Here is a 24,930-nt window from a genome sequence, read left to right on the forward strand (position 1 = left end):
TTTATTTTGATTTAATCCCTTTTTAGCAATTTTATTGTTTAATTGATTATTTTAGTGTTATTATTATTATTATTATTATCATTACTACTATTATTAATTATTATTGGCTTTATTTTCTGTTTATTCAATTTGTTACTATTATATTAATATATTAAGTAGTTTATATTATTTTCAACTTCATTTTTATTTTTATATATATATATTTATGTATTATGCTTGCTCATATTTTATAATAGCTTACTTTTATATATGCATAAACGTATATATGTAAATATTTTTATTTATATTCTATAATTATATATCCATAAATCAATATATATTTTCTATACATTTTATAAATACACGTATATAAAATATGCTTTCATACACCTTTATTATATATATACGTTTGCATATACTTTATACGTCCAAAATATATCTTGTACATATTCTTTACGTTTTATGACTCATATATACCTACACATATGTATTTTTATATATTTAATGATTATTATATGTATATATGTATGTACACACATTTATATGACTTTTAAATGTATAATAATTCCGAAACATGTACATTTACACACATTTTTCATATTCTCATTATTTATTTATATAGATGTGTTTATATATCTTTCATATTTGCATAATGTTGTTAATTTTGTTGATTTATTTGCACGTTTATTATTGTTTGTTCTCTTTCTTTAGTTCCTAATTATTTGTTACCTTGCCCCGATTATTTTTATTATTTATTGTTTGGCTTGTATCATTTTATTTACATTGTCACCATTATTATTTTACATCCATTTTACCCGAATTTATTAAGAACAAAAAATTTCAAAATAAAAGCAACACTCGGTATTTGGGATCTTCAAGAGAATCAAGCCCTAACGTATTGGGTTCCGATTTTCTTTGCTGAATCTAAATAATCGAGGTTTCTTTTTTAAAAAAACAATAAAAATAAAAAGTTCATTATCGGGAATTCAATATGTCGTGTCCTAATGTATTGGATGTGACATGTTGTTTTTTTCGAGATGAGGTTTTCTTAAAAACAACCAAGGCAATGTTTAATGTTTGAAATGTTGAGAAATTGTGCCCTAACGTATTGGGTTGCAATTTCTTCATCTAAATCGAACAATTGAATATCCTTTTTTCAATTTTTATAGTAGGAGTTTTTATAAGCAACCTATTTTATACAAGTCATTTTAAGATAAAGGATCGTATTTTAAATTTCTTTAAATTTTTTAATTTTCGACATTAAGATATTAAGTAATCAACTGGGTACCAATTTTGGGCGTATTGGGGGTGCTAATCCTTCCCCGTGCGTAACCGACTCCTGAACCCGTTTTTCTAGATTTCGTGGACCAAAATCGTTGTTTTAATAAAAAACAAAATCGTTTATTAAAACAACCAGTTTTCAAGGTGATCCAATCACACCTCATCAAAAAGGATTGGTGGCGACTCCCGTTTTATTCATTTTCGTCAAAACCCAAGTCAACCCCGTTTTATCCAAAAAATGGTGTCAACAGACTTAAATGAAAACTTTCGAATAGTTTAGTGATTAAATTATAACTTTTTTTTAGTTAAGTGACCAAAACAAAAACATACCCATAGTTTAGTAACTAATTGTGCAATTTACCCTAAAATTAATAGCAACTTGCCGTCAAAACCTCCGAGACTTCGAAAACCTTCCATAAACTAAGCCCAAAAAACAAAATTGAGAAGGCTAGAACCAAAAAACCATATTTGATGATACGGAAAATATGAATCCCCAAGCAGACAAGTTGGTGAGGAGGATCACCATGGTGGCTACTGTCACTGCCTCTTATTTCCTTTTAACCGCTGACTATGGCCCTGAACCTAATGTGCTCGACCCTGTAAGTATCTTCTACTCTTTACTATTGTTTCGGTTTCAAAGGCCAATCTTTGGGCTTTCAAGTTTTTCTTATCTGCTGCAGCCTAGGATAAGGGTCGTATTATTTTTTGTGGGTTTCCATCAATTTGGTGGTTTAGGTTCTACATTCATATTTAGTGTGGATAATTATAATAAATGATGATGAATTTGAGCATGTTAGGCATTAACCTATTGGGTCGAGTAGTCAGTAGCTCAATCTCGTTTCGGGTTGGAGTCATGCGGAGGAGAAAACATTGCTGAGTTCGCCCATGTTTAGGGATTTGACTTGGTTCAACTCTGGATTTAGTTAGACCCAAGGGGTCTTGAAAAATAAGGTATAAACTTCAAATCCCATTCATTTTCAAAAGAAAAGGAAATAATTAAGACCTGAAAGATTGGGGTTTGGACCTTCTAGTTAAAGAAATTTTAATCAGTTATAGGCAGGATAGGATGGCAACTAACCCCTTTAGAATGAAGTCCAGAAATATAAGAAAAGAACTTAGATGCTGGAACTGAGAGTTTTTATGTGAATTTTGGAAGTTGAAAAAAGATACATTCTCATGATTTATGTTACACTTTACAAATGCAATTATTGAGAAATTAGGAAGTCTGATGATTTATTCATCATCATGGACAGCACACAAATGATTAAGCAATACTGTCTCCCATAGAGTAGTAATTTCGGGTTTCGATTCTAATTGCTGTATGATATATATATTTCACATGTAGGGTAACCTTAATTGCTTTCGTGTTTTGGGCTTTGGCTTCTTAAAAGCAAGTTTTTTAGTTTGTAAGATGTTGGCTAATAGAATATTGTAAAATTTAAATGATTGGTCTCCTGTACATTAGCTGCGCTAAGCTTCCCATGTTTTAATATGCTTGTAAATCTAATCTTTTTCTGTTCTCCTAATACTTGTTTTCTCTAATTCCATGGAGCCCACACCTCTATAATTTCTTTACTTTCATAAATACTCCAAATTTCTCAACTTTGTTAGGCATAAATTTCGCTTTGCCTCCTATGTTTGTTGTGTGTAGCATGCTGGTTGTTGATGAATCGGCTTTTCACTTGTTAAGTTTGAATGATAATAGTCCAAGGGAAGAAGAATGATAAAAGAAAGGAATTAGGAATTAGGATATGAAAGAAACAAGGATCTGGTATTTGGAGACCTGGATGCTTGATCTTTACGTTCTTTGTTTGGGGTCATTTGGGGATTTGACCGATGTTGTGATGTATTTGTGTTCTGTATTATCAGTATTCATTAAGGCCGTTTTAGAATTTGGCTTCATCTCCATTTGTTTGCGATTCTATTGAAATAATATTTGAGTGCAGATCAAGAAGAGCATACTATCAGCACAAAGTTCTCTGAAAGAGTTTATCACGGGATCATCAAGGGAAGAACATCAAGGAAGTTCGCAGAGTTCCAACAACAACGCTAAAGAACACCCGTAGGTCTATACTCCATCCATAGGATACAAGATCGAACAGTGATTAGGTTTGACTATTGAATAAGGCTTTTTATGGTTGTTATTACATTAGGGAATGCCTGAAAATTGTTGTATGAGGCCAAGCTTCCTTTGTCCCTTTTGAGTTTTCAACAGGGAATTTTGTGTTTGTGCAGTACTGGTAGTGTGTACTTTGTACATATTGCTTTTGAAGAAGGAATTTCAATGGCGGTCCTTTGATTATTTACTGCTAGTAATATTAAAATACTTACTATTTTACAATAAATATTTTTATTGCATTTAAAATGCTTATATTATATATTTAGCAAATGAAAGACAAATCATGTCTTTTTCTTGAAATGAAAAGAAAAAGTACTAATTTATTATCTGAGTCCCAAATCCTTAAGATGAGTAAAATGCTTGTATATTTAGTAGTTGTTCAATGCAGGCACAGGCAAAATTGAACAATATTTTTACAATTAGCCTGATTTTAGTGATCTAATTATGGTTTTAGTCCCCTTATTTTGTTGAAATTTGGGATTCAGTTTTTCGACTTTGATTTGGCATAATTTAGTCTTTCTACTTTTACAATATTATTGGTAGGTTCAAATGGCTAATAGTACATTTAAAAAAGAAAACCCAGCTTTGAGATTCGGCTTAGACTAATTGAACACTATTTATTGGATTTTTTACGAAAATAGGCAACTATTAACGGTGTTTATCAACAATTTGGATTTACTGATAATATTAAGGAAGCTTTAAATTCTAAAATTAGAAAATCTAAAATAGGAAGATTAGAATCTAAATTTTATAGTAGTGGAGGGACTGCAATCATCATTAGACCTAAACTAGTATGTTGAGTGTTAAATTGTTAACGGCGTATATAGGAAGCTTTCAGACGACGCCGTTGAGTTGGTCTAGTTGCACCGAATTTATACAACGACGTTGTGCTGACCTAAGTGGGGGCGAACAGCTCGTACAGAGCTTCAGGTTCAACATCAAAATATTCAAAACACGCTCGAACTTTTCAAATTTCAAATCCCTAATGTTCACAAAAGAAGAAGGGGTCTCTGCAAATAAAATCTAATCTTCTCTGATAGATGGCTCTAAACAACAAGCTCAAAACCCTAGAGACCCGCATTGGCAATGGACGGGCCGAATCGGAACCCGACTCCGAAGAGGACTTGGAGGAGCTGCAGACAGATGTGAAGGAAATGGCAGAGAAGATTCTAGAATATAGAGCTACTATTCCAGATCAGCTTAAGACGACTCTCGATTCAATTTTTTCCACTCAAAGACCCGATTTGCCCCGCATTGATGATGGGTCGGAGCCTGGACCTTCAGCACAAAATAATGCAGGTAGAGTTACACCCTTCAATTTTATAAGATTTTTGGAATTGGGACTTAATAATTTTTTCTCCATAATTGACCTAGATTTTGTTTATTTTTATAGATTCAAAAGAGATGAACTCAGATGCCGAACAAAGGGCGGAAGAGAGGATACGATCACTTAAAGACAAAATTTCGAGCAACATTTCAGCAATGCCGGTTGTTTTGAAAAGGATGAAAGTTTGCATTTCCAGGATTGAGAAGCTAGAGTCTTGCAATGACATTATACATCCTGCTTTGAAAAAGAGAAAATTAGTTGATCCAATGAAGCTTTATTTTCATAATTGACGAAATCTAGATTTCGAAATGAAAGGCTTCCTCTACTCGTGTGTTTTTTTTTTTTCCTTCCACCATTGCAGGTATGGTTATGGTGTAATTACTTGAAGATATTGATTTCAATGCCTGTACCGCAAGGGAGCTTTCTGTAATGAAATGCATTTTTTTTTATTTAGTAGTATTTTTGTTTCTCAATTCTACTAGGGCTTTGATTGTCTTCTTAAAATGTAAGAGCTGTTTTCGATGTAATTATTTGTTAAGATTAGCCTTTTTAGTAAGTTGTCTACATTTTTGGTACTAGTTTTAGAGTTTGATATCTTTGCAAGTTTGCAACTTTAAACACTTTATTGTTGAGCTTTAATAGTATTAATTAGGGATAAATCACTATTTTGAAGCATGAACATTGTGGTTTGAATTAGGTAATTATTCTCACATTGGGTTTGAATATTTTTTTTGTCGAATTTATACTCTAAACATGGTAATTGTTTCTCATATTGGGATTTGAACTTGATAATTGTTTCTATATCGAGATTTGAAATATCACTGATTAATTTGGACAAAAAAAGTTTAAATGCCAATGTGGGAACAATTGCTAGGTTCAAAGTTAAACTTGAAAAAAGAATTGTACTTTAAAATAGTTAAGCCCAAAAAAATGATTTAACCTTTTTTTTTTAACAATTATAAGTTCTTATTATATTTATTGTTATTTATACAATCTTTAGAACAACTCTTCGTCCTTCTCCAACTTTTAAATAGGAAGAAAATGTGCTTTAGCGCACTTGAACATTAATAACAATATCGATGCTAATCGAGTTAAGATTCAACTGGCATGATTTAACCCTTTTAATTATTCCTGGCTATATATATTTAGAGTAATTATAAATCCTTCATACTTTATTAAAATTGAAAACTTATTTTGTTACTTTAATTTATAAAAATTGATCTCGTATTTTATACAAATTCAAAAATTAATTCAATTATAAGTAATAACAAGAACTTGAATTGTTGTTTCATTTATTGGTTTTTGTTAATTTGTTTGCCACTCAAAGATGTCGGGTAAGGTGCAACAAAATTATAGATTAACTTGTCAATTTTTATTTTTTATAAAGTAGAATAAAAACTTCTCAATTTTTATAAAAGAAAAATAAATTCAAAATTAGATTAGCTCTAAATATATTATTACCTAATTAAAGTTTAATATACAGTAATTGAATTATTTAAAAATTTTCATTTAAGTCATTGGATTGGTAAGATTGTCGTTGTATGACTTTTTCCGTTCACACCGTCAACAGTAATCGAAAACTTTCTTTTCTTTCCTCTTCTACAGTTTAGTTTTTTCTATGGAACAGTTTTGAACGTCACAATTTTGTGAAGCAAAATGCGAAAAGGTTTCTTCTTCTATTCCCGACTTTGGGTGTCAAATTGTTTTGGATCTAAGGAATTGTCTCTACTCATTGATAGATGCTATTCCGTCGTACTGTTTATCAAATTGTTGCTTAGAACTCGCCAGCTGAACTTAAAAAAATAAAAACTTAATAACTCAATGACTTAAATGAAAACTTTTGAATAATTCGACGTCTATTTCGTAACTTTTTTAAGTTGAGTAGCCCAAGTAAATTTACTAATAGTTCAGTGACCTTGGATGTAGCTTACCCATCATATATACACACACTATAGCAATACGATGTTCCAAAAAAGGAAACAATTCCCATGCAATATATGTAACAGTCCGATTTCGACTCTAATCAGACATAGTGGTTTTGGGACCACAAGTCCAAGTCAAAAAAATATTTTAATATTATTTTGTGTGTTTATTATGTGTGAATTTAATTGTATGAAATTTTCGTGTTTTAATTTCGTCGTTTGAGTGTCCGATTAAATAAAAGGATTAAATCGCGTAAAATAAAAATTTAATGGTTAAATATGAAAGTATCTATTTGTTGTTGTCTTTATAATTTGGAGGATTTAAGAAGCAATTAGTCCACCATTAGGTGAATGGATGGCAATGGTCAAGAATGACCTTATAATATGTGTTATATATTATATTTTAACAAAGGTTAATTAAGTAAATTAAATATTATGGTTAATATATGTTAAATATAACAAATTTAAAACCATGTTCTTCATCTCTTTTTTTTACCAAAACTAAGAGAGAAAAATAAGGGTTTAAAGCTTTGGAATATTTGGCACTTACAAAGCTTGATTAAGGTATGAATTTTGTTCGGTTTTTGATAATTTTTACGTTTTTGATATCGTTGCTTTGAATACTTCAAAACTCATGTCTTAATTTTGTGAATTGTTGATGATTTTGAAATATGCCATTGATGAATTCTTGAACATTGTGATAGTTGATGATGAAAAATGAAAGAAATGTGATAGATTAACATGTTTTGTTTTTGAATTTTTAGTGAATTTGAGAAATTAGAGCTAAATTGTGAAAATGAATTTTTGTAGGGATTAAAATGTGAAATAAATGAAATGTGTGGGCTTGTATGAAGATAAGGAACATTCAGCCTTAGCTTGGTGTGGGCAAATTTTGTGTATTTTGTGTTTTGTGCAAAAAGAACTAAATTGCAAAAAGTGTAAAATGTTAGGGGAAAAATGGTAATTTGCCCATTTATGTATTTTTGGATTTAATTGAATGTTTTGATGAATAAAAAGGTTAAATTTGAATATGTTTAGATCGAGAAACGAAGAAAACGGATTTGGATCGGGGAAAAACGAAAGTAGTTGAATAGTCGATCATGTCCGCTGATATCCGAGGTAAATTTATTAGCTATTTAATTTTATTAAATTAGTTTATATTACATGTATGGATATCAAATGTATTTATGTTGAGTTAAAATTATAAGTATATAAAAAATTAAAAGTATATAAATCGAATGAGAAGTATGAAAATTATGTATATATATGTGTTAGGTTTGAATGAATATGAATATACAAATATATATACATCAATGTCTTTGTAAATAATTTGGGTATGGAACTATAGGCATGTGATGTATTCGAACATAGGTATGTATATGTCAATAAAATTTTAATTTAGTTAATGTTAATTGTTTTATAGGTTTACATGATGTTCGAATAGATATATATAAAGATATATATATATGTATCAAATATTTGTACAAGTTGGATTGAATAAGCATATATATATGAATAAATAATTATATTGAGTATAGGTATGAAATTATATTTATATATGTGTGTGTTAATTTCGAATATGTATGTGTAGAATGTATAAAAGTACAAGTTCTTGTTTCGAATATAAGCATAGAGTAATATATATTTGTTAGATTCGAATATGTATATATGTACATGTGTAAGATCTTGTATTGAAAAGGTATATGAAATTATATAGGTATATATGGAATTCAAATGTTAAAAGTACATAGTATATTATAAGTTAAATCTTATGATATTAGTAGTGGAATCTAAAGTATGAGGTTATATATATATAAATGTGTTTCGGTTGAATTATTGAATTATTTAAGTTAGATTTGATGATTGGGATTTATATATATCCATGAGTTTTAAAGATATAAGTTATGAATATTGAGCTGAATTTTATGTGGATTTTATATACAAATATGAGATACAACTTCTGTGAATTGAGATTCTTTTGTTAAAGCTCAGTACCAATCGGATTTATTGCCAGTGAAATTATTCAGACTATACGTCTAGCAGGCTAAGTGCCGGTGATCTGAATCAGGTTATAAACCTAGCAGGCTAAGTGCCGGTGATCTGAATCAGACTATAAGCCTAGCAGGCTAAGTGCCGGTGAATCTGTTAAATTAAGTGATTATATGCATTTGATATATATATATGATTTTGGTTATATGTAATGGATAAGTTTATGAACCTTTATTTATATGTATTTGATGAGCATATAAATGTTTGGATCTATGTGTTTAGTGAATAGGCACATATATTGGTTGTTATGAAAATTGTTGAATATACATGTATGCATTCGGCACATGTGGATTAGAAGTATAAATGTGCTTTTGGTTAATGTAGTTGATAAGTAAAAATATAAGCTTTTTTGACTTATGTATTTGAAAGATCATAGATATGCATTCGATGAAATGCAAATGATAAGTATATTAGAAATTAGTATATGCAATTAATGATTATGTCTGTAACTTGATTATAAGCATATAATGTTTATACATATGTTCGTTTATAGTATTTTAGATATGCTATAAACTTACTAAGCTATAGAAGTTTACTTTGATTATTTTTGTCCATTTGTTTTATAGTTAAAAACCAAGCTGCAGACTCGGGGATCGTTAGCGAAGATCATCACTCTATCTACTAACTCGGTATTAAAACATTTAAATTTTAACTTATGGCATGTATAGGCTAAATAAAATTTTGGGAGTCGTACTTTAATGTACTGTATATATAATTAATAGCCATATGAAACTAGCTTATTTTTCTTACAGTTTAACTGAACTGAAATGTTATGTTTTGTTATAAAAGGTTAAAGTAAAATTTATAATTATACTTACTTCATATTTGACTAATTTAATATAAATGCAAAATTCTTGAATTCTACTGAATGTCTGTGTTAAGTTGCGTTTTATCTGGTAACACTTCGTAACCCTAATTTATCGACGTATACGGGTTAGGAGTGTTACAATATAGCTTATAAAATATCATTTATCATGATAATAATCTGCCATGTGTAACTGTTGGCTATTATTAAAAAACGTTAATTGAAGATAATTTAAAAATATATATATATATATATATATATATAGAAACAAACTTACATGTTGCTTATTTAAAAAAAAAAAGAACAATACATGTTTCTATATTTAATTCATTAACTAATTTTATTTTCAATGTATTATTATACGTTATATTTTTGTTGAACAAAACCAATAATTTTTTATATAAATGGAAAATTATGCACTTATCATTAATTTTTTAAATAAATAAACAAATTAAACCAAAACTAAAATTATAAAAATATTATAACATTAATACACAAAAACAACTCGTACATTGCTCGGGAACCCAAACTAGTATATATTAGAAACTTTACCTATGTGTGTAAAAACCACATATTTAGAATATAAATTTGTGTTTGAAAATAACATACAATAAATAATGAAATGTATGTTTTGAAACTAATTAATAATAATAATAACACATGAAATATATACGATTTTAAAATAAAAAATAATTAAAATTGTAATTAAAATGAAATCTAAACACATGAATACATCATATTAAGATTACTAAATTGGTGTCGATTTAATTTGTAACACAATCTCAACCAACAACATTATTAATACTAGGAATCCTATCACACGCATATATGTATGGAAACCACGTTTTTAACAATACAATTGGTGGAGATAATAAAGTGTGCATAATAAACTTAAAATATATAGGGAAAAATTAAAATAAAAGTTTGATTGAGTGGTAAATTTAAAATATATGCATTGTTGTGAGTTCAAATCGCACTACAAGTGTTTTTGTTTTGTTTTTTAATAAAAAGGTTAAAGTACCATTGAATAATATAACTTATTTTAAATACGAAAATTTATTTTTGTAATTTCCCTAACTGAGTTGGTGCCCGATTGACTTGTGACACCAACTCAATCAGGGATTTTATTAATAGTATAGATAGATATACAATTGATGAATGTAATAAAGTTTGCATAATAAAATTAAAATGTATAATTAAAACAAAATAAAGCCTTGATGGAGTGGTAAATTTAAAATTTTTCCACTGTAATTAGCAAGAGTCAAATCCCACCACATGCATATTTTTATTCTTTTTATAAATTAAAAAGACTAGAGTGCTCTCAAATAATATAGCTTATTTAAAATACGAAGGTCATTTTTATAATTTTTCTAACTGAGTTTGTGACCGATTGACTTGTGACTCCAACTCAGTCATGAATTTTATTAATAATATAGATAATATATACAATTAATGGAGGTAATCAAGTGTGCATAGTAAAATTAAAATGTATCAAAATATTAAAATAAAACTTTAATTGAATGGTAAATTTAAGGTTTTCTAAACTTAATTGGCACTGGTTCAAATCAATCATATTGATATATTTTTATTCTTTTTTTTAAATAAAAGGAATAATGTAACTTTTGGCCCCTAAACTTAGCAAGTAGATCTACATTGGACCCTAAACTATTTTTGATCCACGTTGACCCCTGAACTTGAAAACCGTTATTCATTTAAGCCCATTTTGTTAACGATAGTGAAAAAAAATGAGGATAATGCAACTTTTGGCCCCCCTGAACTTGACAATTAGGATCATGTTGGTACATGTCTTTTTTTTGTTCACTTTGGCACTTAAATTTGACAATTTAATAATTGAACAAATGGTTGAAGATATTAGACCACTAGTTTGGTCGATTTAACTGTCGAACCAACAATAATAAAATAAATAATTTAAAATTCATAAAAGTCTAAAAAGCCAAGTAAAGTAATTTTTTTTTGTTTTTTCTTTACTTTTTTTCTTAGATTTTTATGAATTTTTGGAGAAACTAAGCGCGTGATCAAGTGGGAGATCAAGTCTTCTGGTTAAAATTATATATTTTTGGTAGCTTCCTGTAGATCAATAAGAGGAATTCCATAAGTTAATGGATAAAGCAAAAAAAAAAAAGAGAGAGAGAGAGGGAGAGAAACATTCACTTGCTTTATTGTTCATAGTTAAGCTTTAACGGTTTATGGAGGCAACTGAAAGACGACAAGATCAAAAATAGGGAATTAGATTAGCAGGAGGGCCTATCCTATTATTTAAACTTCTGACTAATTGATGTCATATTTAACCGGGTCATCAAGTCAGTTAAAAGATTTATAGAAATACCCTTTCATAATTAAATTGAGTTATCCTATTATTTAAATTCCTAACTGAGTTGGTGTTACCCTTAATAGGGTCATCAACTTGGTTAGGAGAAAAACTAAAATACCCTTTCGTAACCCAACCTAAAGTAGACTAATCCAAGGTCTGGGCCACCCGATCAGACCAGAAGCCCCGTCCGAAAAATGAAAAGATTTAAACAAAAATATAAATCTATAAAATGGATTTGAACAAAAATTTGATTCTCACTTTTTAAATAAGCCGGACTTCGGGTAAGCTTTGCAGGCGCAGCCAGCCCAAACAATACTTATAAATAATATTTTTAGCAAATTAAGCATTTACTGGATTGGGCTTTGAAATTTGAAAACCAGGTTACTTGTTTGAAAATAGGGCTTCCTCTTCTTTCTTTTTTTCCCTTTGTCCAGGACTCCAATCTGTCGTTCCTTCTTTTGAACAAAAGCCAATTTCTAAAACTAAAACCCTAATTTCTCACTTTCACTTTCATCACACGCTACGCGCCCTTTAAGTTCTCTTAATCTTCGCATCTTTCGTCGGCTCCAGCGTGTTAGATCTACGGCGCAACTGGTATTGGATTGATGGAAGGGAAAGTTGAGGGCCTGAGCATATAATCCTGTTTCAACCATAAAAATTTATCATATTTTTCCAACTTGATTTCAGAATATTTTTTTATCATAAAATTTGGTAAGTCAAAAAAAATAAAATTATAAAGATTATATGTCATCTAAATTTAAAAAATTACTTAATTTCGATGGAAAGCACCAAAATAATTTCATTCCTGTTGTAATTCGGGTCGGGGCTCCATTGGGCCCGTTAACCAAATTTTCAGAAATCCATAATTGCCGAAAAACAAAAACGAAGGAAGTTTCAACTATTTGCACCCAATAATAAAATGGGCCGAACCAGTTAAACCATTAATTTCCAGTCAATAGTTAAGTAACTAGCAAGAAAGCATACTCGCATGGAAGCAGCGAATGGAATGATTCCATTTGCGTAGATTCTCTGAAGCCAACTCAAAGTCTCAAAAACAAGCGAAAATGTGTTTGACTAGCAGGTACTAACAAACAAAGCTTTATAGCCGATTCAGCCATGGCTTCTTTTTCAAGCTTTTGTCTCTTCTTTCTCCTTTGCTAATTAGAAAGGTAGCTGTGTACCCATAAAACAAACCCCACCATTAAGCTTCTTCAATGTTCACATACCCCAAATCCTCATACCTTTTCTTTTTCCTTCTTGAATTCCCCCTTTTTTTGATTCAAAGTTTTCTCCTTTTATTTTAAAATTTTTTTTCTTTTTTTCTCCATCACTTTTTATACAAATCCCAAGGTGAAATTATAAGAATTTTCTTGTAGTTTCTTCCTGATCATCTGGAATTCCCTTCTTCATCTTCTCTTTTGGTTGACACGTGAACCAACTTAGGATTTTTCAGAGCCTATTGATTGACTAGTTCCTTTGAAAACTTAAGTTACCCTTTACAGTTTCCACCATTGATTTTTTTTTTAAAAAAAGCCCTGTTTTTGTATTTATTTCATATTGTTTAATCTTTACATTGATCCATGGTGTGTTATTAAATGTGTTTGATTCATAGGGGAGCCTATGTCAATCGCCTGTTGCTGTCCCGTCCTTGAATGTGTCTACTGTTTAGCCTGTGCTCGTTGGGCATGGCAGAAATGTCTATACACTGCTGGCCATGAAAGCGAGCACTGGGGTTTAGCCACAGTGGAAGAATTTGAGCCAGTCCCACGCCTTTGTCGTTTAATTCTAGCTGTTTATGAAGATGATCTCCATAACCCTCTTTGGGCACCCCCTGGAGGTTATGGCATTAACCCTGATTGGGTTTTCTTAAGAAGAAATGATCAAGAAACTGAAGGCCGAGCTCCACCTTACATGATTTATTTAGATCATGAAAATGCTGATATTGTGTTTGCTGTTAGGGGACTTAACTTAGCCAAGGAAAGTGATTATGCTGTTTTGCTTGATAACAAACTGGGGCAGACCAAATTTGATGGTGGATATGTCCACAACGGGTTATTGAAAGCCGCCGAGTGGGTTTTTGATGCCGAGTGTGAGGTTTTAAGGGAATTACTTAAGAAGAATCCTAGCTACACTTTGACATTTGCAGGTCATTCCCTTGGAGCAGGCTTGGTGGCCTTGTTGGTGATGGTTGCCGTTCAAAATCGTAGCAAACTGGGAATCACAGAGAGGAACCGGTTTAGATGCTACGCCATTGCTCCCGCTCGGTGTATGTCGCTCAATTTGGCGGTTCGATATGCAGATGTAATCAATTCAGTAGTGCTTCAGGTAAACTTGTCATACCATATATTGTAAACTTGTATTTATGTGTGCTTATATATGGACTTGGATCATTGATTTCAGCTTGCCAAATTTGGTTAGAAGGTTTAAGATTAAAACAAATATAGTTGAATGCCAATTGATAATATCTTGTATGCGTAGGCCCTAACATGAGCTGTTGTACTGCACCAGGATGATTTTTTACCTCGAACAACCACTGCGTTGGAAGATGTTTTCAAATCACTCTTCTGGTAAAATATAGTATGTCTTAGTCACCTTTCAGTTAGTAATTTCCTTAATGGTGGGGTTTCTTTGAAAACCAAGCTCTCTTCGTTCTTAGAATTGATTTTGATGTTTGCATAACAGGGCTGGTTTTACTTCTTATGCAGTTTACCGTGTCTTTTGTGCCTAATGTGCTTGAAAGACACTTGCACCATGGAGGAGAAGATGCTGAAAGATCCGAGGCGGCTGTATGCACCTGGACGCCTGTACCACATTGTTGAAAGAAGACCCTGCAGGTTACGTTGACAAATTTGTGAACTGTTCAACACTGTATGGTGAATTACTCGTTTTTCTTTTATAAAAACACTCAACCTGCTTGATATTTTAAGACGGGATTTCTTAGTGAAAGATGTTAATAAGCAAGACTCGCAGTCGTGGTCAATCATATATCTTTTCTATCCCTTAAATAATCATATATGATCGGGATCAATTAAGATGTATTTTTGGTTCAGTGTTTCATATGCATTTCTCTCCATCCTGATCGCAGGATAGGAAGATTTCCCCCTGTGGTGAGGACTGCAGTTCCTGTGGATGGGAGGTTTGAGCATATAGTTCTTTCCTGCAATGCAACCTCTGATCATGCTATTATTTGGATAGAAAGAGAGTCCCAAAGAGCTCTTGATGTAAGTTTATGGCTTCTTGACCCTTTTTTTTGTTCGAAAAGAAAAATGTTTTGACACAGAAAATTTTCTTCAGAGATAAAAAATATTAAGAATCTTAGCTTCGCATGCCTTTATGGTGCTTGGAAGGTACAATATGGCTACTATAATCAATTTGTGTTTAGAATCAGTATACTTTGCTTAGTAAGCTGTAAACCTATACTTCAGCATTTAAGCATAATTAAGGTGAAGCGACTAACAAGATGTATAGTGAAAAATCTCATGTTGGCCGGAAAAAATAATCGCATGTGTATTTTTTCTGCATTTGATACACACCCTTCAGTTTGTACTTTACGAGCTTAATCGTTACTTTTGCATTTAACTATCTCAACAATTGCTCTAAATGGTATTGAATCAACGAGTAAGAAAAGCTGAATGATTGAAGCTGGAATAGTTTAGGTTGGTAGAAATAGGAAAATAGTTCCGTTTATTGCAACAACATGATAAGCTCTCATTCTGTTAAATGTAGTTGATGGTGGAGAAAGATGGGGTAATGCGGGTTCCTGCAAAGCAGAAAATGGTACGGCATGTGTCTCTTGCTCGAGAACACAGTGAAGAGCACAAGGCAGCTCTTCAGAGGGCAGTTGCTTTGGATATCCCACAGGCTTACTCGCCTTCCACGTATGGAACATTCCATGAAATGGAAGGAGCCGGATCTTCTGGTGGATCAAGTGAGAGAGGCTTCTGAGTTATCATCTAGGAAAAGAAGGGATAGTTGGGAGGTTGACCGAGTCCGGGGATATGGTGTTGGAGAAGCCAGTTCCATAGAACAACCCTCAACCTCAGTCCATTAGTCCTGGACCTGCCTGGTTGCCTCAAAAAGAGAAAACAGAGAGGTCTGCAAATGAATTCTGTCATGTGCACCATGGTTTATTGCTTGAGACTATCATGATAAGGATAAGGAAGTTTTGTACATAATGGGCAATCAAATCTATCCTAATAGACATTCCTGATTTAGTCATTATCCAAGTAATAAGACTTGGTAACGGTTGGATTTGAATCAATTTTGGAATAAAATTACACTTATTCTGCCTTTTTTATTATTTTATTTTATAAAAACCAGAACCAAAATTTTTTTGAATTGGCTTGGTTCGTTTTTTTTTTTTTAAACTATCCTTATGTATTTTTCAAAGTTATTTTCACCTATTTATTTATAATAAATAAAAACAATTATAATGGTGTTTTATCTTTGTGACTCGAAAATCAAATTGAAGCCGAATAAAAACTTAATAAAATTTGATTTAGTTTTCATTGCCTTACAAGGAATGGGCATCGGGTAAAGTCAATGTTGTTAGAATTGAAATGTTATTAAAATCGAGAACAAGAAAACTAACCATTGATGTTTTTAATAATTTTTAAATTTTTTTTATTAATATAATGAATTTTTGATTGTTTATTTCATTATTGTTGGACCATCTATATATTATTGTCACTCGTGATGATTAAATTTGAATTAAAAGGGATAACCACGATGGCTACATTTAAAATTTGAATTTCTTTGATCCTCATATAAGGAAAGATACCATCATTCATTCATTGGGATCTATTTGCCACTATTCCAATACAAGAAACTTCCAAAAGGGGTAGTTTGTGTGATAAATGTTAATTGTCCTCAAACCCAAATAATACATTCATCAATTGATTTTAACTACACAACCTAAGTTAAACAGCTAGTTATGCCAAGGAATGGTCCCAAATAATTATTCATTCATTTACACACTGTTTGTTAAAACTAAAACTAAGAATATACTTTTTTGTTGGGAGGCAAACTTTCTTTCTTTTAAGTGCTTTCACACACCTTGCTATACCTGGGGATCAAGAACCGCTTCCCCTGCAGTGAATATGATGAGATACGGCTCAATCAATTTTACTCAAATGCCATTGTTTTGCTCAAAGTGATTTCATCCTTAATGTGAAAAAAGACATGTTTAAGAGGATAATGGCCGATGAATTCGAGAGGGACAGACAAGAATAATAAACTAATGACATAATGTTCTATGCAGTTCTAATGGATTTGGACATTGGGTATCTGTCTGTACTGGAAAAAAATGCTCAATCGGATACCTGAACTTATAATCCTAATTCTATAGGGGCTGCATCGGACATTAACCCTAACTAAAACTCGAGAAGGAAAGAAAATTTTGACACCCTCCTTAAACATCCCAGAACTAGGAAAACCAAGCCAAACAAACTTGGTTTCGTTCCACATTTGAGATCTTCAATTTAGAGAGAATCATCCTTAAGTTCATATATCGATTGCCAAAATCAAAAATGGTTTTCTTCGTTAGGGATTCAAAGGTTGAAGTTTGCTCCTTATTCTAGTTTCTTTTTGCCCCAGGTTTTTTGGCTTTGACTTTTGTTTGGCTTCAATAGACAAGTGTGTGTGTTTTTAAATTTGACTTAAACCCCCCCCCCCACCTCAGTCTCCAGAAATAGATATAAATAGTAAAAGTCTAGAAGAGAAAGTATATAGCAACTCACCATGCATTCGCTTGACAAACCGTTCAAATTCCATGAAATTCTGTCTCTCCATGAGAAGTGGGCTGAGCCTGTGATAAGTAAAAGATGAAAAATGTCTCCCATCTGGATCATTTACTGGCTTGACATTGTCCAATATCGTGTTATAGCCTACCCTATCATGGCAAAGAAAAGCATTCTCACTTGCAATTGGAATGCTAACATCCCATGCAGCATTCAGCACCTGAAATAGCAAATTTTCTAAATTGCTAGATTGTTTCCAAAGAAAAAGTGTTTCTCTAATAGCAAGTAAATGTTAAGTTTTATCAAGAGCTCCCCAAATGTCACCTGCCACACTAAACCCCGAGGATCTGCCAGTGCTTCCCGCAGGTGATCTTGCTGCTCCAAAATGTGATGCTCAGCACATGAAAAGCTTAAAGCAGCTCCATGCTTCTGTAGCATTGTTGCTATTGCTGTATAGCCATCTCGATTGCAGGGATTGTAGTACCCAGCTGTTAATTCAGCAGCATGACTGGCTGCTTTATACCACCAGTGAATACCTGGCAGCTGCTTCTTTTAAAATTAGTTACAAACAGTAACCAAATTTGCATTCAAGTAAACCTAACAGCAGGAGGAAGCCTAAACAAAATTAAGGAAAAGGAACAGAAAATGTATAAGAGAAAGAAGAGGGGGAGAAGACCTATCCACTTGCAGATTGAAATGATCTAGTAAAAAATGAACGGTTGGAATTTCAATAAAACAGTAAAATAGAAAATTTAAAAGAATATATGTTATACAACAAATTTTCCTTATTTTATCATGAAAAAAAATGCTCCATATGTGAATCAAAGTTGAATAACATATCAATGATAATCTTCAAGTGCCAAGAGTTACTTTAAGCATGCATATTAAAGAATAAGCTCTTAAAAAAAAAATTGTTAAACCTGTGTAACATTAAGAAATGAAAAAAGACTCGGGCCTTAAAATATTACAGAGTCACCAGGGTTGAGGAAGGCTTAAGGTTGGGAAGTAACAACAATCTTGAAGAAGCAAAAGGATTGAGAGGGTTGAAGACAAAGAAAATTGTTATCAGGCAAACAATAAAGCATAATACCAATTCTGGAGGGTAATAAGAATAATATTGTCGGGTATAAGAAATATCAGTGCAGGCACTCACCTTTGCTGTAATACATGTGCCATCAAAAGCTAACTTCGCCAGAGAGAGTACCCGGTCTCCATGATTGAGTAATACCTGAGAGTACCAATTAAGGAAAAACCTACCATAGTAACCATCATAGTCTCCTCCATCACAAAAGAAACCAGTTTCATGTGGCTGGGAATTGTAGGACCCAGCATTATCTGGCCCTCTAGCCCAAAAGCTGTGTCCCCTCATTTCTGCTGCTTTCCTCAGGCTTTTTAACATGTACTGGTCATAACACTGCAAAAAGAAAGAGTTGCATGATTCCCGGAGAAGAACCAAAACTTTAATGTTCTGGGCACGTTTAAAAAGAATAAACAAAGAGAACCAAAACTTGCTAGGCTGGCAATGAAGCAATACTGATAACCATGATGAGAATATTTACAGTAAGTTTAAAAATAATTGCTGGCAAGGAACCATGTCTTAACACAAGCAGGATACATAAGAATATCTAAAGACATCCTAGAATGCCTGCCTAGCCACCACTTCTTATTTATTGGTCTCTTTCCTTCAAAAGGGTAAACATAAATGGGAGAGGGAGGCAAGTTGCAGGCTAAGTTTCTAGGTGCATGAAAATGTGATGGATTGAAGCATAGAGGCAAAACATACATATAGCAGCAACGCAATTAATCTATATACAATGATTAAAAAATCAGTTGTCACATTTAGGGATCAAAATAGAATTAGTGAACCTGGTTCTAAGTACAGATTCTCTTTCAAATTTCCCACAAAAAGAAAAAATTAATGTTCTTGCTGCAGAAACTTTGTATTAAATCACTGTGAGGCCAAATAAGTTGAATAAGCAAAAGTCAAATAACAAGGATTAAAATTCACATTGTAATTAAATTACCTGGAACTCCCCAATCCCAGGATATCTCCATCCATGCTTTACCGGACAAGATGGGTATCGGAGCTCCCCACAGGGACCTAGACCAACTTCGACCATGGATATAATACCGTCCTCAAAAAATTCATCAAATTCCACACGGAAACTTCTCATATAGTCAAAGTATACCTATGTTAGCCACAAAAAGAAAACATAAAAAAATCTACTCTTGAAAGAAATATTCGCATCACAGTGAAGGGAGAAAAGTGCAGATCAAGTTAGCATAACAAATCTGTTTAAACTTTAAATTATCCCTCAAAGGTAAATTTCAGAAAATATCAAATTGAAGTTACTTTGTTTTTAGCAACGCTTATTGATTTAACATAAATATGATCCAAAGTCAGATCCATTACCAATTATATTGCAAGAAAGATAGAACTAGCTTCAGTTGGACTCAAATAAGTTAAATGATCCACAACAAAAGGTCAAGGCAGAATGTAGTACAGTGAGGCTCTGCAATTTGTATGATTTACACAATAGTATAGCTAGCAAATGCTACAAAATTAGAGACTAACTAATGGCTAAATTATATCAAAGACTGATACCTCAACAGCAGTTCGGCCCCTTAAAACTCGTTCCTTATCAATCCCCCACGAGAGGCATTCAGGGTTTCTTCTTCCTTCCCTATCAGTGAAAAATATTTCAGGATTACTTCTACCAATTTCTGCAACCCAATGGGGAAGTGGAATACAAACATCATCACCAACATTACCACGACATTCATGAAATGACATTACAACCTGATCCACCAATAAGGCAACTGTCACAATTGGCACAAATCTTTAGAAGAATCACATCCAAAATGTAAAAACAAAAAATAAGAGAAAAGACACTCTACGATCACAAATGACAAATATGCTCCTCTTCAACACCTTCACAAGAAGAAGGCAAGTCCTAAATTGTCAGGGTTACTTATCTGAACTAAGTTGTAATTGTTTGGATTGTTTCTTTTAGTTCTAAGATTAGGAACTGGAGGAAATTTCAAATTTCCTTCCAATATTGAAAAGCTTGACCAAGCTCTAAAATAAAGTACAAACCAAAATGCAACCTCTCCACCTAAGGCATACCACTGCAGAATATGGCCGCCAATTAAATTGGTGTATTCTTTCACAAATTGCATCACAACAGCCTTATCCAGAGGAATACTACTGAGACATGCAGCGACTGAGTCCAAGTTTGACATATCAAGACACAAGGGGATTCCAATCCCAATGCATATTGAACCCCCAACCTTCGTCTTGCTAAAGCATCCACATCCTCATATTCAAGGATCAGCAAAAGCTGACATCTAGAGACAAATGCATGCCAGAGATACCAAGTAGTATTGCTTTCAACCTGAATTGACATGCAGAATTCACAGGGGATGAGATGAGGTCAAATGAGGGGGACTATCAAAGTCCTATGCTCACATGAACAAATAAATCAAACAATCATATGAATAGAGTACTACCTCAAGCATTAAAAAGCCTTCAACTTCATATACAATTCCTTATTGAAAACTCACCTGTAACTTAAGCTTAAGCTCACGAACCATCTGAAAGAGTCTTTGGTAACCATTCCAGTTATATTCCTGGGGAGCATGTGCTTCCACTATTCCCCACCAGCAGTCAACCATAACCCCATCTACATTGATTGATTTCAGTACTCTTAGCTGCTTTAGCAGACCATCTGGATCAGCTAGCTCACATTTCATGTTGATGACCCCTAACTGTCACAATTAAAGTAAATCATTAGACTGAAACTAGAAGTATCTTAAAAAGTAGTCACATTTAGCATTAGTTAGCTTGGAAAAACATTTGAGTGTCAAAGAACCCAAAATGTGAGGCAGAAACAGAATAAGATTTATGCATACCCATTTGACAAATAAATAAATAATCCAATATGAAGTGTTGAAGAATAAGTGGGATCCAATGTAAATATATAGAAAGAAGTGGGAACTGGAAAACTCACAGGTAGCATCACATAAACTGGAACATATGGAGTGCCAGCAAAATCACGTTCTGGTAGCTTAGTAGGTAGTCCAATAATCTATAAAGATTGTAATTAGAAGAGAAAATGAATATTAGAAATCAAAGAAAATGAGCAAATCAAAGTAACTTAGTTTTACAAGAGATATAAGGATAAAGCTACTTGAATTATCGATAAGAGCACATGCTCTTGTGGAATTATATGTCACTCTGAACAAGATCATACTATCAGTGTCTATTTCAACCGATTATTTAAATATGAACGTGCCACAATCACATATTTTCTGACACTCAAGTTCTAGCAAGGAATTTTAGATCAAATTTCTGAACATCATTTGGGATTGACCAATTAGCAACAGAACGCATAAATAGTTTTTCACATGTGACCTCCATATAACTCTTCCATACCTGTTTGTCATTAATCACTTGCGTGGAGCCAGCAATAAGAGGAAGTCTTTCTGTTTGTTCTCCACCATCAGCAACCACGCCTAAACTTTGAGCCGGGGCAGTTGAGGATAGATCATAAGGTGAAGGGGTAGGCATGAAAACACCCTTCATACGACAAGCATTGTACTCCACTGTGGTGCGATAGCCAGAAGAGACTCCCTGCAAAGTGGCAGGTGGAGGTGGAATCTGTTGTGACACCATTTGAGAGGAGGATGAAGTCATGCCAGCAGAAGTGCCAGCAGCAGGTGAACTCTGCAAAGAGAAAACATTCCAATTTGGTTCTCCCATAGATTTAACAGAAAAGAAGATCAAAGGAGCATTAAAGAGCAGTGTAATTAAATGCATGACACGTGGTTCTAAGCCTTACCATCAATGTTACGCAGGATGGATTAATTTGCATACATTAATCCAATATTAGGAATTAAGGTAATCAATGGAACAATAAATCGAAGGTTACATTTCAATGTTGTGCATAGCAGTAATGTCAATGAAATAATTGCTCAATTCAAGATAAAACTTATGCATTCAAAAGGCTAGTACCTGAGATCTTGATGGAAAAGTGGTTCCATCAGGAAGAACAACCCAGCCAGCTTCCCTGGCCAAAGCTGCAATCACATCATTGATATCAGCTCTAACCCTCAGGTTATAGTTCCCATGCCTCCGCAGTCCTGCCAAGATCCTTGCTGTTATTGCTCTTCGATGCCGCTCTCTTAGTTTAGTTCGCTCCTTTTCTTCCAGTGGTCGCGACCTCCGAGCTCCTCCTCCTCCACTCTGGTTGCTGACTTGCTCTTGAAGTTGCGGCTGATATTGAAACTGATCACTACTGCTCGTACTTGGCATCACTTCATCAACACCGATCATCATCTGTGCAGCAATTTGCTTCTCTCCATTCTCCTCATCCTCATCATCCTCTTCTTTTACATCCATTTCCATTTCCTCTTCATCATCTTCCTGACTAACTCCTACTAGTTTCTGCATACTTGTTGCCATAACTTCCCACTCTAATCCTAAACCTCTACCTCCTAAATAACCTTTGGATTATAACTTCCCTACATTAAAATGTAATTACCATTTCCTTACTTTGTGCAAAATCAACACATACCATTGATTTCTCTTATAATGAAGCAACCAATTTTCCCGGCCCAAGATTTCAAATTTTCCTGGTAACAATCACAACTTCAATTCATATTATTACACGAAAGGGGGAGGAAGGACACCCCAATTAGACATGGCTCCAACTTCCAAATCTACATGTTTCCTAACACAATGACCAAATAATAACAATAATCATTATAAGGCACCTACTAAGCTTCTTAGACCTCAGAAAGAATTGTCGGTTAGTAAACTATTTGTCTTATTTGGATTTTAAATTTTTGTTCATGAGAATTTAAACAAAAAAAAAACCTTAAAAAGAAGAGTCAAATTTTATTATTTTTCATCTGCTTTCACTTCTCCAACGCTTTCTCAGCAACCACATGAAGACTTAAGTACTGAACTAAATTCTCCGTTGTACAGTAATCACAAGACTTCAACAGAAAAAAAAAAGAAGAAAAAGAAAAGGAAAACATTTTCTCTAGAACTTAAAATAACAAGTTTTCCAGAAAATTGGAGAATTTAATACTAAAAAGACATGGCCAAGCAAAATTTGAAAGTTCTCTCTCGAAAATTACCTTGAAAATAACGTCTTCTCTCTCGAAAATTACCTTGAAAGTAACGTCTCAGTTTTTTTTTCCCTAACTGTCAGGCAATCTTCAATCTGCTAGAAATGAAGCTTCAAAATATATCCGATCCTTCACTTTCTCTTCAAATTCCACTTTCTGGACTCCAACCTATTTTTTCCCGGCGACCGGAGGGTACCTCCGGTGTGGTAAAACCAGAATTCCTCCGGAGCTGACGAGAAACAAGAAGCTAGGGAGAAGGGCCGAGAACGGGGGTATTGCCGGAAGGGGAGAGGGGCGCGTGAAAGAGGGAGAACCGAGCGCGTGAGGCTTAGGGTTCCACGCGTGTGCGGGATTGGCGAGCATGTAATGTGTGTGTGAAGTTTAGGAATTAGCACGAATGGGGCGTGTGTGAGATAGGAGTGTATTAAGCGGGGATCTACGGACGTGCGAGGGAAACACCTCTCACACGTGCCGCGAGCCTTGCTTGAGGGACCCGATCACCCGACCGGACACGAGATTTGGGTGTCTCTCTTTAGGGTGGAGATATCACGTGATTCGTGATTCCTGCTAAACTCGGTTATGAAAATCGTTTTGCAAATTACGACACCCTTTGCCATCACTAAATATTTTCGTTTAATCAACATCTTTTTTACTCTCTTGTGATAACTCAGATTCTACTCTCATAATTGACTTTTAGAAACAATATCATTATGAACGACAACGAATCCCCTGATGCTCTCGCACCTGAACTTTTATCGCCTTCTTCACCTGCTGTTCCTGATTCCACCTCACCTGACACCACCTTACAGCTCCATTCTTCGATTTCTTATAATGCTCTTGCTGGAGGTTGCTCTTCTTCTACTCTTCGATTTGAGGGTACAGTTCGTGGCAAACAAGTCCAAGTGTTGCTCGATGGTGGGAGCACACATAACTTTGTGCAAACCCGTATGGCCAAGTATTTGAATCTTCCAATAACTACCTCTCCTGGTTTCTCTGTATTGGCATTGTCAAACAAGTACCATTGACAATTCAAGGCTGTGAAATATGCATTTATTTTTATGTCTTACCATTAAAGGGATGGGACATGGTCCTTGGTGTTACTTGGTTATCCACCCTCGGACCAGTTATGATGGATTATGGGTCATCTGTTTTTGAGTTCAAGCATCACGGTCAGCCTATTTGATGGACAGGAGAAGCCCCATCTTCGGTTCAATCGGTACAATTTAATGGGTTGCGTCGCCTT

General features: G+C 33.4%; 4 protein-coding genes across 11 annotated transcripts; 3 read left to right on the forward strand and 1 right to left on the reverse strand.

Moving 5' to 3' along the window:
• The first annotated feature begins 1,673 nt into the window (after positions 1 to 1,673).
• On the forward strand, positions 1,674 to 3,562 carry LOC107900887 (uncharacterized). Its single transcript, XM_016826648.2, has 2 exons — positions 1,674 to 1,859; positions 3,207 to 3,562. Exons 1-2 carry the CDS (start codon positions 1,746 to 1,748, stop codon positions 3,324 to 3,326), a joined length of 234 nt encoding a protein of 77 aa, XP_016682137.1. The 5' UTR covers positions 1,674 to 1,745; the 3' UTR covers positions 3,327 to 3,562.
• A 594-nt stretch (positions 3,563 to 4,156) lies between these two features.
• LOC107900886 (uncharacterized) lies at positions 4,157 to 5,155 on the forward strand. The gene is made up of 2 exons (XM_016826647.2): positions 4,157 to 4,678; positions 4,773 to 5,155. The coding sequence occupies exons 1-2, from the start codon at positions 4,420 to 4,422 to the stop codon at positions 4,994 to 4,996; spliced, it is 483 nt and encodes a 160-aa protein (XP_016682136.1). The 5' UTR covers positions 4,157 to 4,419; the 3' UTR covers positions 4,997 to 5,155.
• A 7,603-nt stretch (positions 5,156 to 12,758) lies between these two features.
• LOC107900885 (uncharacterized) lies at positions 12,759 to 16,097 on the forward strand. 3 transcript variants are annotated; one of them, XM_016826646.2, is made up of 6 exons: positions 12,759 to 12,895; positions 13,427 to 14,139; positions 14,323 to 14,381; positions 14,520 to 14,648; positions 14,900 to 15,035; positions 15,541 to 16,097. In XM_016826646.2, exons 2-6 carry the CDS (start codon positions 13,435 to 13,437, stop codon positions 15,757 to 15,759), a joined length of 1,248 nt encoding a protein of 415 aa, XP_016682135.1. In that variant the 5' UTR covers positions 12,759 to 12,895; positions 13,427 to 13,434; the 3' UTR covers positions 15,760 to 16,097. The 3 variants fall into 3 exon arrangements, with proteins under 3 accessions (XP_016682135.1, XP_040954230.1, XP_016682134.1); XM_041098296.1 differs by having other exon boundaries at positions 12,763 to 12,895; positions 13,389 to 14,139; XM_016826645.2 differs by having other exon boundaries at positions 12,894 to 14,139.
• Positions 16,098 to 16,581: 484 nt separating this feature from the next.
• LOC107900884 (beta-amylase 7) lies at positions 16,582 to 24,104 on the reverse strand. Of its 6 annotated transcripts, none has more exons than XM_016826643.2 (11): positions 23,730 to 24,104; positions 22,567 to 23,186; positions 21,988 to 22,278; positions 21,563 to 21,640; positions 21,117 to 21,320; positions 20,158 to 20,352; positions 19,577 to 19,741; positions 18,706 to 18,966; positions 17,877 to 18,095; positions 17,553 to 17,772; positions 16,582 to 16,902 (listed from the first exon to the last, which is right to left on the reverse strand). In XM_016826643.2, the coding sequence occupies exons 2-11, from the start codon at positions 23,014 to 23,016 to the stop codon at positions 16,874 to 16,876; spliced, it is 2,112 nt and encodes a 703-aa protein (XP_016682132.2). In that variant the 5' UTR covers positions 23,017 to 23,186; positions 23,730 to 24,104; the 3' UTR covers positions 16,582 to 16,873. The 6 variants fall into 6 exon arrangements, with proteins under 6 accessions (XP_016682132.2, XP_040954231.1, XP_016682128.2 ...); XM_041098297.1 differs by having other exon boundaries at positions 22,567 to 23,273; XM_016826639.2 differs by having other exon boundaries at positions 22,567 to 23,284.
• Positions 24,105 to 24,930: the final 826 nt, after the last annotated feature.

Source organism: Gossypium hirsutum, chromosome D08 (assembly GCF_007990345.1).
Source record: "Gossypium hirsutum isolate 1008001.06 chromosome D08, Gossypium_hirsutum_v2.1, whole genome shotgun sequence".
Classification (NCBI taxonomy): domain Eukaryota; kingdom Viridiplantae; phylum Streptophyta; class Magnoliopsida; order Malvales; family Malvaceae; genus Gossypium; species Gossypium hirsutum.

Bases quoted from the DNA above. Each gene is read 5' to 3' on its own strand.
- LOC107900886 (XM_016826647.2), top strand. From the start codon at position 4,420: ATGGCTCTAAACAACAAGCTCAAAACCCTAGAGACCCGCATTGGCAAT. The intron at 4,679-4,772 runs GTAGAGTTACAC...TTATTTTTATAG, and splicing joins TTCAGCACAAAATAATGCAG to ATTCAAAAGAGATGAACTCA.
- LOC107900884 (XM_016826643.2), bottom strand. From the start codon at position 23,016: ATGGCAACAAGTATGCAGAAACTAGTAGGAGTTAGTCAGGAAGATGAT. The intron at 18,967-19,576 runs GTAATTTAATTA...TTCTTTTTGCAG, and splicing joins CTGGGATTGGGGAGTTCCAG to TGTTATGACCAGTACATGTT. The intron at 16,903-17,552 runs GTGAGTTGCTAT...TATTCACTGCAG, and splicing joins GTTTGTCAAGCGAATGCATG to GGGAAGCGGTTCTTGATCCC.
- LOC107900887 (XM_016826648.2), top strand. From the start codon at position 1,746: ATGAATCCCCAAGCAGACAAGTTGGTGAGGAGGATCACCATGGTGGCT. The intron at 1,860-3,206 runs GTAAGTATCTTC...ATTTGAGTGCAG, and splicing joins AACCTAATGTGCTCGACCCT to ATCAAGAAGAGCATACTATC.
- LOC107900885 (XM_016826646.2), top strand. From the start codon at position 13,435: ATGTCAATCGCCTGTTGCTGTCCCGTCCTTGAATGTGTCTACTGTTTA. The intron at 14,382-14,519 runs GTAAAATATAGT...CTTCTTATGCAG, and splicing joins GTTTTCAAATCACTCTTCTG to TTTACCGTGTCTTTTGTGCC. The intron at 14,649-14,899 runs GTTACGTTGACA...TCCTGATCGCAG, and splicing joins GTTGAAAGAAGACCCTGCAG to GATAGGAAGATTTCCCCCTG.